The sequence below is a fragment of the Nicotiana tomentosiformis genome, chromosome 11 (assembly GCF_000390325.3).
Source record: "Nicotiana tomentosiformis chromosome 11, ASM39032v3, whole genome shotgun sequence".
NCBI lineage: Eukaryota > Viridiplantae > Streptophyta > Magnoliopsida > Solanales > Solanaceae > Nicotiana > Nicotiana tomentosiformis.
In genome coordinates, this window is record NC_090822.1 from 38624440 (window position 1) to 38642977 (window position 18538).

At 38.2% G+C, this 18538-nt stretch overlaps 1 protein-coding gene across 1 annotated transcript; it reads right to left on the reverse strand.

The window, feature by feature from the left end:
- Window positions 1-1223: 1223 nt before the first annotated feature.
- On the reverse strand, window positions 1224-1742 carry LOC104101181 (nucleoside diphosphate kinase 1-like). The gene has a single exon (XM_033657392.2). The coding sequence runs from the start codon at window positions 1727-1729 to the stop codon at window positions 1340-1342; it is 390 nt and encodes a 129-aa protein (XP_033513283.1). The 5' UTR covers window positions 1730-1742; the 3' UTR covers window positions 1224-1339.
- Window positions 1743-18538: the final 16796 nt, after the last annotated feature.

Sequence of the window (18538 nt, forward strand, 5' to 3'; positions counted from 1 at the left end):
AAATTATATACTTCAAATCCATTTGTAATAGGAACTTTAAACACAAATAGATTCTTCCCATAGAATGGGGCATACCAACCAGCAATAGAAACACACATCAAAATAAAAAACAATCAATACGCCATTTATTCTTGCAATACTCTTCCCCAGAAATGACAATGTACAACTTCAACATATGAGTATGTAAGAACTCGAATCACACTAGATATATTTATTAAGCAAAGCATTTGTTAAAGCAGCCACTTATGGGCATAAATTGAGTTCAAAAGCTTTTAGGCAACTCTATTTTCGAAATCGTTTTTAAACAATTGAGTCGAGGCTCATTTCATATTTTTTATCGCATCCTTGCAAATCATTTGCACTAGTAGCCACAATCATAATTTAAATTCTTGGCACGTTGGCCACACTCTATATCCCCAATTCATTTATTTCACTTCCAACCATCTTTATAGATTATCAACAATAAGACATTTTCAAATTAATATTTTAGGTACACATATGAGCAATTAAGAGTCTTAGGAATATTGAGATTTTGTCACACAATTTGGGATCATAACCTTCATTTGGAACACGTCTCAAAGACATAGCATTTTAATTCACATATCATTCTTGAACATATTCCCAAAGGGTAACATAATGTGATAGGAACATTTGGGACAAGTTTTGATTACATAATTCTCATCACTTTTCTTATTCGGGACAATCGAATTTATTGGGAACAACTCGGAACATAGAATAAGGAACTTGAGACAACCATACTTGGAACTTACGGGAACATCATGGAATTCAATTCCAAGAGAGAAATTTTAGCCAGTATACCTCGCTTTGAGCTTTCCTTAAATTACTACGACGTTTCGAAAATCCTAGAAATCCCAATCTAGTTTGAGACATAACAAAATTGAACCATAATTAAGAAAATATTCATGGTTTTAGCTCATTTGAGCATTTTATCAAACACTATGTGTGCAAATTGGTTATAAGGTTCTTCCATAAGATTTCCTTCACTTCACAACCCAATCTTTACCCATTTGAGCTCAAAAATCTTCCCACAAACCTTATTGGTACATGCATGTATAAATAATACTCTTAAACCCAAGAATGATACTCTTAATCAACCATCTTCTACCCATATTCGAAATTAAAAACTAGGGTATGGAACCTTACCTAATTTTTTTTAAACCTCAAACACCAAACTTCTAGACTCAAATGACATCGAAAATTCATAAGTGACAACTAAAAACAGGCAGGCCAATTAATAGAGTTATAAAGTCATAAAACTTTTCTACTCATAGATCTAAGAGTGAAGGCTGCTCTGCCACTCTGCAACTCCTTCGGGGAACTAAAGAGGAATTTCCTTCCTTGCACTCTCAACTGCATCACTTCCATGAATAGCGTTACTGCCAATATCAATAGCATAATCACCACGGATGGTACCGGGAGAAGACTCCAATGGGTTTGTTGCTCCAATGATCTTCCTACCAGTGATAACTACACCCCTACCTTCCCAGACCATTGCAACAACGGGGCCAGAGATAATATAATCAACAAGCACATTAAAGAAAGGCTTAGCAGACAAGTCTGAGTAATGCTTTTCAACAAAGGCACGATCCACGGTGATGAGCTTCAAGCCTTTCAAAGAGAATCCTTTCTTCTCAAATCTTCCAATTATCTCACCAACCAGGCCACGTTGGACACCATCAGGCTTGATCATGATGAAAGTCTTCTCCATTTTCGCTTCTTAGATGAAGAACTTGAGGGATTATTTTTTGGATTTCAAGGCTTGAGCAAGATTTAATGAACAAGGGCTTATGAATTCCTCCTCTCACTCTAGGGGACTTTCCCCTGTCTAAAAACATCAGATTATCCCTCCAAAATGACCTTAAGATCATTTTATAGGAACTAGGGTTGGGTTATGAAATTAGAAAAATGGACCCTAACAAATCTGGACCGGGCTACAGACCGGGCTAGGAACGGTCTATAGCGAGCTACAGACCAAGATTCGCGAGGGATATAGCATGGTCTAGCGTGCTACAGACCTGGCTTCACGAGAGTTATAGAACGGTCTAGCGCGCTACAGACCTGGCTTCGCGAGGGTTATAGCACGGTCACATTTTTCCAACCTTTGGGAATTTGAACATAACTTTTTGTAGGAGTGTCCAAATGACGAATGGTTTGAAGAGTTATAAACTAGACTCAAAGGGATTTAATTTTGTAGGTACATAACCTCCTAAGTCGTTATAGTTTGGTAGCAGCATGCGGTTGAATTATTATCTTGTGCGAATTGAGATATCCTTTCCACTTAATATTTCTAACTTGTTCCACACGAATTCTTGCCATTCACAAAACTCCTTAGTATGTTTCAACGCACCTTAAACATATATTTTTCATTTCAAAGTAATATGGTTCTATCCTATGGGTCTCGTTTAATGCTCGAACATGTTATTCCCAATTACCGTTAGCGCACTTTAAAATCTTCAATCATTAAAAATTTTTTAACGAGGCCTTGCAATTAACTTTAATTATATTGTATTCTGATTTTTGTTCCGGAACTTGATAATAGGTTTGTGTTGTTGTATGGAACTTGTGTGCGATGTTTGGTAGCGATCCAGATTGTTTAGGCCTGAATCAGATGCTTGGTTAGAGGCACAGAAGTTCTTGAACTTAAAAGAGGTTCAACTTGTGATTTGATCTTTCTTTCGTAGATGTGATGTTATTGTAACTTTTTTTAAGCTTTGGATATATCAGGGTAATGTTTATGGATTGTTAATATGATAGGGCAAGGACCGGGGTGGCTTGGCTGAGTTTCGGACCATCCGAAGCATTTTTAGTGTTGTAGATATTTGCTGGTGTCAGGTTCTTCATCATGATCGCGGAGGTGGTCTTGTGATCATGGAGTGTACTTTTGAGATGGGGGCAGTTTCTCTTTGCCTTTGAGGAAGGGGTCCCGCATTCACAAAGAAGCAGCTTGGAACTGGAGGAAGCCTTCGCATAAGGCTGGTAGCATTTACGGAGTGGCTGGACAGGTGAGTCTTCGCGTTCGAATTGCATACTGCCGTGTTTGCGAAAGAGGATGGGCAAAAAGCTTCACGTTCACGGGGGATGATGTCGCATTCGCGGAGTGTTCTTTTGACATAAGCAGATTTTGTGCTTAGCCAACGCGAGGCATGGGGCGCTTTCGCGAAGGCTTTACCTGGGCATAATACTTAAGTATTGTATTTTGGGATCTTAGTCCATTCTTTCATATTTTCAACCCTAGAAATGGAGAGGGGAGATTATGCAAGGGGAGTTTCGTACAAGACTTTTAGGTAAGTGGTTTCTACCCATTTATGTTATTACTTCAGGAATGTACATGGATTATTAACACCTAAAATAAGAAATTTTGAGGTAAATTTGGGGGGTTTTCCTACAACTTAGGAGAGTAAAAATTGATGTTTTGAGCTGTGATTTGGACATGGATTTGAAAACCAAACACATATTTGCGCTCGTGGCGTTATAGATAGTCCGTATCTACCCCTTGACTCCGATTTTGACCATGTGGGCCAGGGATAATTTTTGGGGATTTAATTAAAGATCGAAGCTTTATTGTTTGAAATTGATTCATATGGATTTGTTTGATGTTATTGAGTTGTATTTGACTATATTCGAGCCGCTATGAGGCCGATTTGCAAGGCAAAGTATTATTGAAGAATTGATTTTGCACGTTTGAGGTAAATATCTTACCTAATCTTATTGTGAGAGAATAACCCTTAGGATGTGACGTTATTTGGCTAATTGGAATGTATGAAAAGTGACATACATACGAGGTGATGAGCGTATATGCGGGTGCCATATATAATTTCGATTGGATTAGACTTTAGGCTTCAATTATTCTTTGTTCAAACTGTGTGCTTCCTATGATTCATGTTTTGATTGTTTGTATGACTATGTGAACTTCCTATGATTCTTTGTGCAGACTGGGTGCCATGTATGATTTCCTGTTTGAGCATGATACTCGTTATTATTTGGCGTACCCGCCTAATCTAAGTTGAAGTTGTGCACTTCGCACATGTATACACCTTAGCATGCTTTTTTCTTCAGTCTATGAGTGTATGCTTTGATAACCGTTGTTCGTGTACATGTGGTCTTGCATGTGCCTTCTATACGATAGATTGGATTTATAGCACGTGAGCTATCCGTGCGGTTGTTATGATTATGGCATGTATGTTGTTTGTGCAGTGTGTGATTAAGGATCCGTCCCCCTAGGTTCGTCCTCTCATGGTTTTCCCTGATGATGTACATATGGATTATGGAAAGTGATCAATATTTGGACTTTCTATTTCTTCTCTATACGCAAGCTCCTTGGATCTATATATGCTTTTTACTGCGTATGTTCTCTATATGCTAGCCTCAGAATGTATACATGCATTATATGGATATTTTCTCTATATGGTGATTTAATTGGTGAAATGACTCATGGTACATATCTTCTCTATATGTCAAATATGTGTAACTCGATTTGTTTATTCGTGTATATCTTCTTTATGTATTGAACTGTTAGCTTGATTACGATGCTTGTGCATATCGTCTCTATGTGCACCATTGGCCTTACCTGTACCTTTTGCCTTGATTCCGGTACTATTGTTGTGTACATATATATTCATGAACTGCACAAGTTTGATAGTAAGTATAATTGACCACTCTCGCCACGACATCACCGATGTTAGTCATGATACTTCTTGAGCACATAGGGTCGGTTGTACTCATACTACACTCTATATTTAATTATGTAGATCCAGGTGCGGGACCCAATTGAGTATCGAGAATTATTGTTGTTGCTGTTGGGACTCGAGGTAGAGCTGCTTCCTGGTCGCAGTCCCTAATGTCTCTTTTTATCTTTCACTATAGTTAGTGTTATAGAAAATATACTGTATTAGTGGACTTGTATTCATACATTAGAGCTCATGACTCATTGTCACTAGTTTCTGGGGAATTTTTGTATTTATTGGTATTTACCTATGTTTATTCAACTTTTAGACTCATTTATTCTATATATGTTATTATTTTCCTCAAATGTTTTATGATTGTCTGGCCTATCAAGTAAGTTAGGCGCCATCACAGTGATGATGGTTTTGGGCCGTGACATTTAATTATGTTAGAAGTGAGTGTGATGAAAGTGGAACGAATGAGCGATTTGGTGCAAGTTTAGGTTGAAAATATAATGTAGTTGAAGGCAAGATGACATTTGCCTTGTTCACGTCGCAAGTACACTTGGCGTCCCTGGATTTCATCAGCCAGTATAGACATTGAAGGTAGGCTAGGGCAAGAGGGATCGCGAGGGGTGCTAAATAAATACTAAAGGTGCACATTTCTTAGTGCTCTTGTCGCGAGCCTTTTGGATGAGCATCCCATTTCTTCCTGTCCGATTTGGGATTGGCTGAGACCACCTATAAAAACTCTAGATCATATATATATATATATATACATTTTAAAATGTCTATTGAAGTATTACACAATACTGGGGAGGCAAGAACCACACAAGGAGCAAAGGCTAACAGGATTCGATGATGAGTTTCTTCTTCCTTCCATTTTTCAATGAATTCTAGTATTGTGCTTTTACGCATTATTATGAGTAGCTAAACTTCTCATCTTGAATTTTAATGGTACCAATATTTGGATGGTTGATTGTGTTTATCTATAACTGAGTCATTTTTACTCTTTTCTTTTTCAACTACACTTAGATTGTTCTTTGAATCTTGTGTGTTACATGTGTATGCTTAGACACTTCTCAAAACCTGGCGAACTCTTCAAAGCTTTTCCGTAACTAGAGAGTGTATTTGAGGCACTAAACCCTGTAAATAAAAAGAATAAGCAACCACTGGTAGCTACAATAAGAACTAGAAAGTGAGATCGAAATGGCATAACATTGGTAATATCGGGAGAAATAGGAACAACCTATAAATTGCTAATATAGTTGTCGCTCCTATTGTACCGGATATCGCCTTCTATGACTAGGATCCTCCCACACCTGTCAACCTAGCAACAACAATTGCAAGCCCGCAAATACAAACATAGTGTTTTTAGATAATGAACATTATGAAGAATCTGCTGCAAAATAAGGGATTGTTCTCGGGAAAAAATATTAAAACCTACAACAGAATCTGAGAAATTTTCTGTCAATCTATTTTACTAAATGGTAGTAAAATATAATACCAAAAGTAATCATGCTACTTTTTTTTCATTCTCAGTAACCAGGGAAGCACAAACCTAGCATAAATCACTACCAATCAATTCCATCACTACCTGGGACGAACTAGTCAAGCAGCTTCTGGGCAATATTCTCCCACCAAATAAGATCTCAATGCATATTGTTGAGATTCTATGATTCAAGCAAAAGGTAATGGGTCCCTTCAGGAAACATGAGAAAGATTTATGGGAATGTTGGCAAGGTATCCACATCACAAAATTCCTAATCAGATGTTGGGGAAATTTTTTTACATAGGGCTTGTTGATAATTTGAAGGCTAATATTGATGCTTCGGTTGGTTGTGCATTTTTGAGCAAATTGTTCACTGAAGCCCGACTTCTTTTGGATAAGATGACCTAGAACTCAAGTTGGATGATGCGAGATTCACCCATCACTAGCTCTCAACCTAAACAATATAAATGCTAAAAATATTGCTACTTTGATGAGTTAAATGAGTCTTTTGACAAAGAAGATTGATGAGATGGGAACAAAGCAACTTCATATAGTTGACACAACAAATGAAGGGTTAGATGCACTTTTCATTAGTCAGCCGTATATTTACTCATGAAGTGGTGAAAGTGAACTGCTAGGGTAAATAGAAGATATGAACTTTATGAATAGGTTTGGTGGTTAGTGACAGAGTGGGCATCACTGGGATCAGCTAAATCAACAAGTGCATCTCTGACCAGCACATCAACAACTAGATTTTAACAACAACACATGATTTACAATACAATAGGGTCAAATAGTGCATTATCAAAGAAAATCAGGGTACAATCAGTAGCAAGAACAATAGTTAACATACCCTCAGCAACAACAATAACAATAGTTGTTCAGACTTGCTTAATGGTAACATGGTAGAAATTAAGGGTATGTTGCAGCAGATAATTGGGGTGAATGGCAAAATGCAAGAAGAGATAGTGGCTCCTGACAATGATATTAAGGGAATCAAAAAACAATTGGGTCAATTATCTATGGTTCTGAACAATTTCCCATAGGATACACTACCCGCTGACACCAAAATCAACCCAAAAGATTAGGTTCAAAGCATGTTATGGTTGTAAGTCTCAGAAATTGAAGGAATCTAGATAGAGATAAATAGATTTTCCAAACTAGGTAAGATACCATACAACCTGTCCTAGTTTCGTTGGAGATAGATGATCTCACAGAGGTTGTAATTCAATAAGCACAGGTTGATAAGGGAAAGGAAAAAGAATCTTTTCCTATTCCAGAGAAAGTAGCAGAAAAGGTGCCAGAGCAAGAAAACACACAAGTTTGTGGAAATAAAAGACCTCCCGCACCATTCTCCCAACAACTGGAAAAGCATCAAAAGATACTTAGTACAAGAAATTCATGAAAAATTTGAGGAAAATCCAAGTGAATATCCCATTAATAGATGCATTTAGAGAGATGTCAGGACATGCAAAGATGATGAAAGACTTGACGTCAACAAGCTTGACTTCCAGAACTTAGCCATGATGACACTGGCTCATACATGTAGTGTTGTGGTAACAAAACACGCCATTCAAAATTGTCTTACCCGAGGAGTTTCACAATCCCTTGAACTAAAAGTAGCTATGCTTTCACTAAGGCATTGTCTGATTTCGTAGCCAGCATAAACTTGATGCCTCTGGCTATTTACAAGAAGTTGGGCATTGACAGAGTAAGACTAACATCAATTTTGCTGCAAATAATATTTTAAAAGGCGTGGACATAAGGCGAGGCATTTTACATATGCCTCAGCGAGGCATAAGCCCCGAGGTACGGGGCGCAAGCCCCATATGTATTTAATTTTTAATATTCTATAAAATAATATAATTACAATAAATATTTATAAATATGTAAATTAGATAAAAATTAAAGAAAGCTATAAATATGTGAAATATATATATATATATATATGTGCTCCATCCCCACAAAAAATTAGTCAAAATAATATATTAAATGCTACTTTGAAGCACAAGTAACTTGAGTCCAAAAGAAAAAAGTTTTCTACATGGAGGAATAAAAAGGATGACTAACATGCAATTTGAACTTTGAACTTGCTGCTATAAAGTAGAATGGAGTTCTCTTTGTATTTGTGAAAAATATTTTGAATATTCGTTGCTTTGGGAGATATTAGCAGACTAGCGGATACGATAAAAAATTAGAAAAGATCACGAATTAGGGCTTCAATCAATAAAAAAAGGGCTTGACTTTTAAATTTAATACATTTCAGTTTCTTTTTAAAACTTTTGAGTAATTATCAAGCTGAATTTTGTGAATTTGGGTATTAAATGAAGGACTTATTCAACATATTTTGTTTTAATTTGAAAAGAACTCTGGGGCTTACGCCTCACTTAAAGAATTCGCCTCAAACGCCCGGACGTACGCCCCGAACGCCTGAGCTTACGCCCCGAATTGCTGGGCGTATGTCTCTTGAGACTTTCGCCCCACACCATCTCCTCGGGGCGTTTTTGGTGCGCCCCGCCCCAAAAACGCCTTTTAAAACACTGGCTGCAACTTACTGCTCGGACGGTGAAAAGAACTTTTGGAATTTTAGATGATGTACTTGTTCCGGTTGGGGTGTGTGTTACCTACACATTTCATCATTCTTGACTACCCGGTAGACGAGCATTTCCCCATAATTGTGGGAAGGCTTTTCTTGTCCAATAGGAGATCACTCATGGATTATGAGATTAGGTGGTTGAAAATGAGGCTAAACGATGAAGATATCACCTTCAATGTTTAGAAGTCCATGAGGCAGCCTAACCGAATTCGAGAGTTATTCACTCGTGGAGGTGGTTGATGAGATAATGCCAGAAGATGAAGAAGCTATTCACCCTGAAAATCCCTTGGAAGCTTGTTTTATGGACTTGGAAGAAGCTGATGATGAATATTTGTTGTAGTGGGCCTTGGCTCTTGAAGGCCAAGAATATTGGAAAAGAGAGCCAAAGTTTGAACCACAAAATTTTTCTACTAGAAAGATACCACCTACCAAGCTATCAATTGAAAAAGTGCCGCAGTTGGATTTAAAGACAATGCCAAATCATCTCAATTATGCATTCATGGGAACTAACTCAACATAACCTGTTATTATTTTATTTAGTTAGTTAGATCTGTAGGTAAAACATCTTATACATGTATTAAAGGAATGCAAGACTGCCATAGAAGAGGGATACAAACCTTTCATAAAACATCAAAGAAGGCTGAACATCAAACATTAAAGTTGTAGTTAAGAAAGATGTGATCAAGCGGTTGGATACGAGTATAATTTTCCCTACCTCTGATAGCACATGAGTGACCCCCTTTTCAATGCATATCAAAGAAAGGTGGGATGACCCTGGTGCAAAATGAGAATAATGAGTCGATCCCTACCAGGACTATTACTGGATGGCAAATTTGTATGGACTACAGAAAGCTCAACAATGGTACTAGGGGAGAGAGTACTTTTGTTTCTTAGATGGGTAATCAAGATACAAATAGATTCATGTCACGCCCCAAAACTGAGGAGCGCGATCGGCGCTCAATTGAGTGAATCCGACTGAGCAAGCCTGTTAGATTTTATTCTCTCCAAATTCACTCGTGAATTAAGAGGAGATGTACTCCATTTATCAAATACAAAAGAGATTTCATTAACCGCTTCCATTTCATTCCCATTAACAACACCATTCAATATTTTCAAAATAGTACGAGTTTATAGATTTAATGAAAATCATGTTGCCAAATACCAACAGTTCTAATCCAATTCCCAACATCAAATATTGCCCATAACCTGTCTACGCAGCCTCTAAGTACAACTGAAGAGTAATATAAAAATGCCAGCAATAAGGCCCCGCTATACCTCAACCATAAAGTACATGAGAAACAAAAGATACATGACCCCGAAATGAAGTGGGGCTCACAAAATCGGCTGAAAGGAGTGTACTGCTATCACTGATCAATGCCACATGCTTTAGAACCACCTGCATCTATTAAAGATGCAGCGCCCCCGACAAAAGGGACGTTAGTACTGTCGAATAGCACTAGTATGTATGGCTAGATATTTTCTTTCAAAATAGAATGCCCATATGATCTATATGTGGAACACATAATATAATATAATTGAAACAACCTGTACAAACAAGGACAACAAAAGGGGCACCTATTGTCTGCATTAATAATGTGTCTCATTAGACCGTCCTTAGTATTCACATAACATATTATACACTTATGTGTTTTATAGACCGTCCATAGGATTTCATATCACAATGGACTTCATAACACAATGTACCTATGCGTTCATAGACTGTCCACAGGATTTCATATCACAATGGATTTCATAACACAATGTACCTATGCGTTCATAGACCGTCCACATAATTTCATATCACAATGTACCTATGCATTCATAGACCGTCCACATGATTTCATAACACAATGTACTTATGCGTTCATAGACCGTCCACAGGATTTCACATCACAATGTACCTATGCCTTCATAGACCGTCCAAAGGATTTCATAATATAATGTACCTATGCGTTTCATAGACCGTCCATAGGGTTTCACAACACAATATACCTATGCGTTCATAGACCGTCCATAGAGTTTCACAACATAATATATCTATGCATTCATAAACCGCCCATAGGGTTTAATAACACAATATACCTATGCGTTTTATAGATCGTCCATAGGGTTTCATAACACAATATAACTATGCATTTCATAGACCGTCCATAGGGTTTCATAACACAATATACCTATGCGTTTCATTAACACAATATACCTATGCGTTTCATAGACTGTCCATAGGGTTTCATAACACATTGAAAATAAAAGTACAAATACGTACATATCATAACCTTTCACACCACATATCACCTAATCCGTCCTTTCAACCACTTACAACATTACTATTTCATTGGCTCTCTTGGCCCTACATATGATTCTTTATTCATGGCGCAATGGCCGTATTTCAAATTCCACACTTTCATTTCTTCCCTTTCATAGATCATCATCATAATTATCAATAAGTAGAATATTTCAGAAATCACAACTTTAAATTCATTAGTAATGAAGGCTTTTAAACACAATCGATTTCTTTCCAATAAATGGAGTAAATTGATTGGCAATCGAAGTACAAGTTAAAATCATAGACAATTTCCACTCACGAATATGTAAGAATGCAAAACACATTGAAAATTACTTACAAAGCATAGCATTAGCTAAAACAGCCACATATGGGCATCACTTGAGTTCATAAACTTTTAGCTGATTATATTGTCGAAGTCAATTTTGGAATAGTTGAGTCAAAGCTCATTACATAATCTTTCTCACATGATTTCATTTCATTGGCACCATTGATCACAAGTATAACTTTCACTATTGGCATGTTGGCCACACTTTATATTCCCAATTTACTGATTTCACTTCCAACCATCTTTATAGGTTATCAACAATAAGACATTCCCAATCAAGACTTTATGTACACATATGAGCAATTAAGAGTCTTAAGAATATTAAGATTTTCTTACACAATTTGGCATACTAGCTTTCATTTGAAATACAATTCAATCCACCATATTTTAATACGCAACTCATACTTTGAAACTCACAGAAACATTATGAAATTCAATTCCAAGAGAGAAAGTTTAGCCAACATACCTCAATCGGGCTTCCGTAACTCTAGAGTGATCCGGAATTCTTAGCAATCCCGATCTATTTTGAGACATAACAAAATTGAACCATAATTAGGAAGATATTCATGGTCTCATCTCATTTGAGCATTTTGTCAGACACTAGGCGTGTAAATTTTAACCACAAGGTTCTTCTACAAGATTTCCTTCACTCCACAACCCAATCCTTACTTATTTCAGCTCGACAATCTTCCCACAATTCTTATTGGTACATGAATGTATAAATAATAATCTCATACCCATGAATCATACTCCAAATCAACCAGCTTCTACTCAAATTCGAAATTGAAAATTAGGGTATGGAACCTTACCTCTTAGATGAAGAACCTGTGGGTTTTCCTTGTTAATCTTCCAAGATTTGAGCAAGACTTGATGAATAATTGGCCTAGGGTTTCCTCTCTCTCTAAAACACTCCCCCTTCTCTCTAAAACATCAGAATTTTTTGCTAAAAAATGACCCTTTGCGTGTATTTAACGAAGTAGGGTTGGGTTTTAAGAACCCAAAAATGGTGCTCCTGAACAGGTTCTGCAGTCGCATATGCGACCGCATAATGGATATGCAGACCGCATATCGGTCGCATAATTACAGACCAAAATGATCAAAAAATCGGTCTATGTATGCGGTCACTATGCGGTCCGCATAACTATTATGCGATCACATAATGCACCGCATAACAGTTATGCGGTCACATAATCGATCACATAATTGCCCCAAGAATGGCCCTTCTCTTGCTCACTTCTGCGGCCATTATGCGGCCCGCAGAGTGGTTCTGTGGTCGCATAATGGACCGTATAAATGCATTTTTCTGCCAAATATTTTCCTTTACTTTTCGGTGTATTGTTCAATGCAAAAAGTCTGAACCGCGGCTCGCAAGCTTGCCGCAAAGATTTTATACCATCCTCAAACACGTAAGCCTACTCCGGCACCATGAAACCTTGAATTCACTTGTGAAATTTACGGGGCTTTACACTTAAATACTTCAAAAGTTTTCTTGGGTGTTACATTCTCCCTCGCTTAGGATCATTCATCCTCGAATGAGGGTCAAAATCTGTCATTAGCATTCAATGTGGTTCAACTATTGGTTCACTCACACCAGAAGTTTCAAAATTTGGCTAACTCCCTAAATTTCCAAAAATTTTGCTAAATTCTCCCCTGTAACTGGGCCTATCCACCTGGCAGAGTAACACCAAAACAATTCATAACAACACATCCACAACTTGACAAAACATCACCATGTATAACAACGTCACTAATATCATCATTACAGGCATTATACTATCAAGAGTGGTATCTGGACATGAGCTGTACATATTTAAATCATAACACACAGAAGTACCTTTCAAATCACAATCATTTAACTATACATTCAAGTGGGAACATTTTATTTCCTTAACACTTTTGCCCCTCCATGTGGTCTCCTCGACTTACATACTTCGCCATAACATATTAACAGAGACAATCTCAACTCCCGGACTATTTTAACAAGGATAGCAAATAGTTGCTCCTCACAATCCCATTATACCTTATCTTTACCTTACTAGACATAGACACATGAAGCACCGGGTACACGGAGAACAATAATAGGGAAACATCATACTCATAGTTTAGCCTATTTCCTTTCAAAATTTCATAAGGCCTAATGTGACTTCACATACTTTACCTTTATTAACAATTCACATAGCATCCTCATGCAGAAAATATTGAGAACAACCCATTCACTTTCTTCAACTCTAAATCTCCACGCCGAACACCCAAACTAAACCTTTGGCAACCTCCAACAATTTCTCTAAGATGCTATCTTGAATATGACCATAAAATATCCTATCCCATATATTTGATCACGGGATGATGATTCTTGTTTGACATGCCTGAACCTACAATACTCGATATATTTGCAACAAACAGGAACAACGAGGTTTGAGATTTCACTGGAATTATTCAAGAATCAATCTACGTGCTGAGCACGGCATTTTAGGAGGTTATATCCTAAGAGACATGAAGGTCACCACCAATAGCGATGACATGGTGATTCGTTGTGGTGACATCATCGGTTTAACAAACGAGTCATAGAGTTGCCTAGTAGGCATTGATAACGTAGGGAAAATGTTCATGATTATGAGATTTAAAATAAATGAGTTATGAAAAGGACATCAACAATTGTTTCATTCCATTCGTGCCTTATTTGGCAATGGTAGGCCTCAAAGAGAAATAACACTTATGTGACACCAGTCACCTTTTGGAATGTAGTGAAAATTAGTTTAACTCGAAATTAGAATATTCTAGCACCCTGAATGTGATTGAACTGATAATATAATAACTGGAAGTAACTGGGAGTCAAAGATGATCTGGAGATATACTTACCTGCTGATACTGACTCAACTCCTTCAATATAGTAAGTAAAATAATTGTACGGCCTTATAAGGCTCGGTATATATAACTGCTCTACCATAGTAGGCTCGCTCATAGGCGCTCGGCCATACTAGGCTATGTATCTCGACCATGCTGGGCTCGCTCATAGGCGCTCGGCCACAGTAGGCTCGGTATATAACTTTCCATCTGATCAGAGGTTGCCCAATAGGGGCCTGCCCATCGATTATAGCTCGATGGTAATGAAAATACTGTAATACTGTATATATAGGCTTGCTGCTCTCTTGACTGGAAGAAGACAATACTAAAATTGAATATAGAGTCTCGATAAGGAATAATATTGTAACTTATGAGACTAGAATAGTGTGAATAAATTCATGAATATGAACTTCTCTTTTTGTCTCATTACTAACACATGTAGCTACGAGATCATGCCAAAATGAAGGAAGGCTTAGCCTTAACATACCTTATCACAATCTTTCCAATCACCAAGTTGAACTCACCTCTTCGCACCTTAATCTACAAGAATGATAATAATACTATCGTTAAGTTACGAAAGGTACAACTATCGCACAACGAACGACAAACCTATTTTGTATTAAAACGGGCAGCATCTCCCCTATAATCCTTACTTCCTCCAAATTCAAGATAACACCAACAATACAAGAACAGAACAATAACAACATATATACATCATTTTCCAGCCCTATATACACCATCAAATACTACAAAATAGCCCAACACACCCCAATCTCTTCGTACACAAAACGACCACCGTAGTAGTGTCAAACGACCCGAAAATGTTATGACGAACGACCAGCCAACCACCCTACATTTATATGGTGTTTATAAACCCCCTTCCTCCTCCAAAACTCCACAAAATAGTAGTAAAACACGCAGCCCAACAGCAACACAAAACAGTCCACAAAACAGTCCGCTACAAGTGAATAACTCGAACTCACGGCTTCCGATCACCGTCCCGTGAGTTCTTACAAGTATAGAACGACTTACCATGAATTTACAGAAGAAAAATTGGATGAAAGAGAGAAGTAAACTCACCTTATTTGTTGGATAACTCAGCTCTTATCTTGGTTCTTCAAACTCTAGGTTTTACCTCCAATTGGAACTTGAAAGGGAGAGAAAATCAATTAGGGTTTGTGGGAAATTTTTGGGAGGATTCTTTGCAGATCTTATGTCTGGTTATTATGCTCTATTTTAAGTCTAATATATGAAGAAAATAGGCCCTTAAAAGGCCTCTTTGGACGACCCGAAATGGCCCATTTTTGGGCTTTCATTTAAGCAAGTAGGTGACACACCTACTTGTCACCTAGCAGCTTGCGCAGTATCGCACAAATGCTCATATCTTTCTACTCCAATGTCGTATTGACAAACGGTTTAATGAGTTGGAAAATAGACTCATAGATATTTAATATTATGGGTGGAACACCCTATAACTCTAAGTATATTGGGAGAAAAGCGCAGTTACATTTGACCCAAAGTTTTAGTAAAACTTATGAATGTAACTTGTGATGACTTTCATCGACTTTTGTTCCACAACTCGCTTGACTTCAAAACATAACACACGGATGTCATATGACTAATATAAATCATAACATAATCTCCTTATCATGTTAATCACCCTAGTCTCACCCCAAAGGTACATGTTATAACATTTTCCACTTGTCGACTTTCGACGAAACATTGTTTTATTTAATTGCTTTAGCTTCTGAACTGTCCAACCCTCTTTGTACTTGTTGTTCATGATCTTCAATATTTGAAACCTCAGAGGTAACATGATTAACTTACTTTATATACTTTTAAATATTATCTCATTTTTGGTCCTACATTAGTTTGCTTACGACGCATTTTTACGTACGAAAATATAGGGTGTAACAATCTTTACCAACATGGTGGGGGATATTATAGAGATATTTATGGCTGGCTTCTCTACGGTGGGGAACTCTTTTGGTAATTGTTTCAGAAATATGAGAAGGGTATTGAAGAGGTGCATAAGGGAAAATCTGGTATTAGAAAATCTGGTATGTGCTGAGATTCACCTGAGTCCCTAGACCTCTCTGAAATGACCTCCAAAAATGTGCTGTAAACTGAGCCCCACAGTCAGATATAATAGAAACTGGTACTCCGTGTAGCCGCACTATCTCCTTAATATATAACTTTGCATAATCTTCTGCTGTATATGTAGATCTGACCGGTAGGAAGTGAGCTGATTTCGTGAGCCTATCGACTATCACCCATATGGAATCGAACTTACAATTAGAATGAGGTAAACCTGTGATAAAGTCCATGTTTATCGCCTCCCATTTCCATGTCGGGATCTCTATAGTCTGCATTAGCCCTCCAGGCTTCTGGTGCTCTATCTTCACTTGCTGGCAACTAGTACATTGGGCGACAAACTCAGCAATGTTCTTCTTCATATCATTCCACCAGTACACATCCTTAATGTCATGATACATCTTCGTCGACCCAGGATGGATGGAATACCATGAATAATGTGCCTCTGACATAATCCTATCTCGTAGCCCTGCTACATCTGGAACACACAAACGACCCCTATATCTGAGAACCCCATCTCCCTTTAGCTCTAACAGTGGCTTCTTCTGCTGCGGAACTCGCTCTCTCAGCTCGACCAACTCTGGGTCCTCGTACTGCCTTTCCTTGACTTCCGCTATGAGGGATGATTTTGTAGTGTTTTGGAGTACAACTCCACCATCCTCAGAATCTACTAACCGAACCCCCAACGAAGACAATTGATGAATCTCTCTAGCTAATTGTCTTTTCTTGGGCTCTACATGTGCTAAGCTATCCATAGATCGGCGACTTAAGGCATCTGCTACAACATTAGCTTTCCCTGGATGGTAGAGAATGTTAACATCGTAATCTTTCAATAACTCAAGCCATCGCCTCTGTCGCAAATTCAACTCTTTCTGCTTGAAGATATATTGTAGGCTTTTATGATCAGTAAATACATCAACATGAACACCATATAAATAATGCCGCCATATCTTAAGTGCATGGACAACCGCAGCTAACTCGAGGTCGTGGGTCGGATAATTCCTCTCGTGCTTCCTCAACTGCCTTGAAGCATACGCAATTACCTTCCCATGTTGCATCAGGACACATCCTAACCCGACACCTGATGCATCACAATACACGGCATAACCCTCTAGACCCTCTGGAAGTGTTAGAACTGGAGCTGAGGTCAACCTGTTCTTAAGCTCTTGGAAACTCCGCTCACAAGCCTCTGTCCATTGAAACTTAGTTTCTTTCTGTGTCAACTTCGTCAATGGTGCCGAAAGGGAAGAAAAACCCTCTACGAACCTCCGATAGTATCCTGCTAAGCCTAGAAAGCTACGAACCTCTGTCGGAGTGGTAGGTCTAGGCCAAGATTTCACGGCCTCAATCTTCTGAGTGTCCACTTTTATCCCTTCATCTGATACAATATGCCCCAAGAATGCTACAGACTTCAACCAGAACTCACATTTAGAAAACTTAGCATACAACTTACGATCACGGAGGGTTTGGAGTACCGCTCGTAGGTGGTCCGCATGCTCATCCTCTGAACGGGAATAAACCAGAATATCATCAATAAATACTATCACGAACAGATCTAAAAATGGCCGGAATAGGCTATTCATCAAGTCCATAAATACAGTGGGTGCATTAGTCAACCCGAAGGACATGACAAGGAACTCGAAGTGGCCATATCGGGTCCTGAAGGCTGTCTTCGGAATATCTTTTTCCCGAACTCTGACCTGGTGGTACCCCGACCTCAAATCTATCTTTGAAAAGCATCTAGCCCCCTGCAACTGATCAAACAAGTCATCGATCCTTGGAAGTGGATACTTATTCTTAATAGTTACCTTGTTCAGCTGCCTATAATCGATACACATCCTCAGCGAGCCGTCTTTCTTCCGCACAAATAGTACTGGTGCACCCCAAGGTGAGGTACTGGGCCTAATGTAACCTTTCTCCAGCAAATCTTTTAACTGCTCCTTCAACTCCTTCAATTCGCCAGGTGCCATTCTATACGGAGGGACGGATATTGGTTGAGTTCCTGGAAGCAAATCGATGCTAAAATCAATCTCTCGCTCTGGAGGAATACCTGGAAGCTCATCTGGAAACACATCTGCATACTCTTTGACTACGGGAATAGACTGAAGTGTAGGTATCTCAGCATCTGCATCTCTAACTCGCACAATATGATAAATGCACCCTTTTGCGATCATTTTCCTCGCCTTCAGATAGGAAATAAACCTACCTCTGGGTGTTG

Coding starts and splice junctions, on each gene's coding strand:
- LOC104101181 (XM_033657392.2), bottom strand. CDS start 1,729: ATGGAGAAGACTTTCATCATGATCAAGCCTGATGGTGTCCAACGTGGC.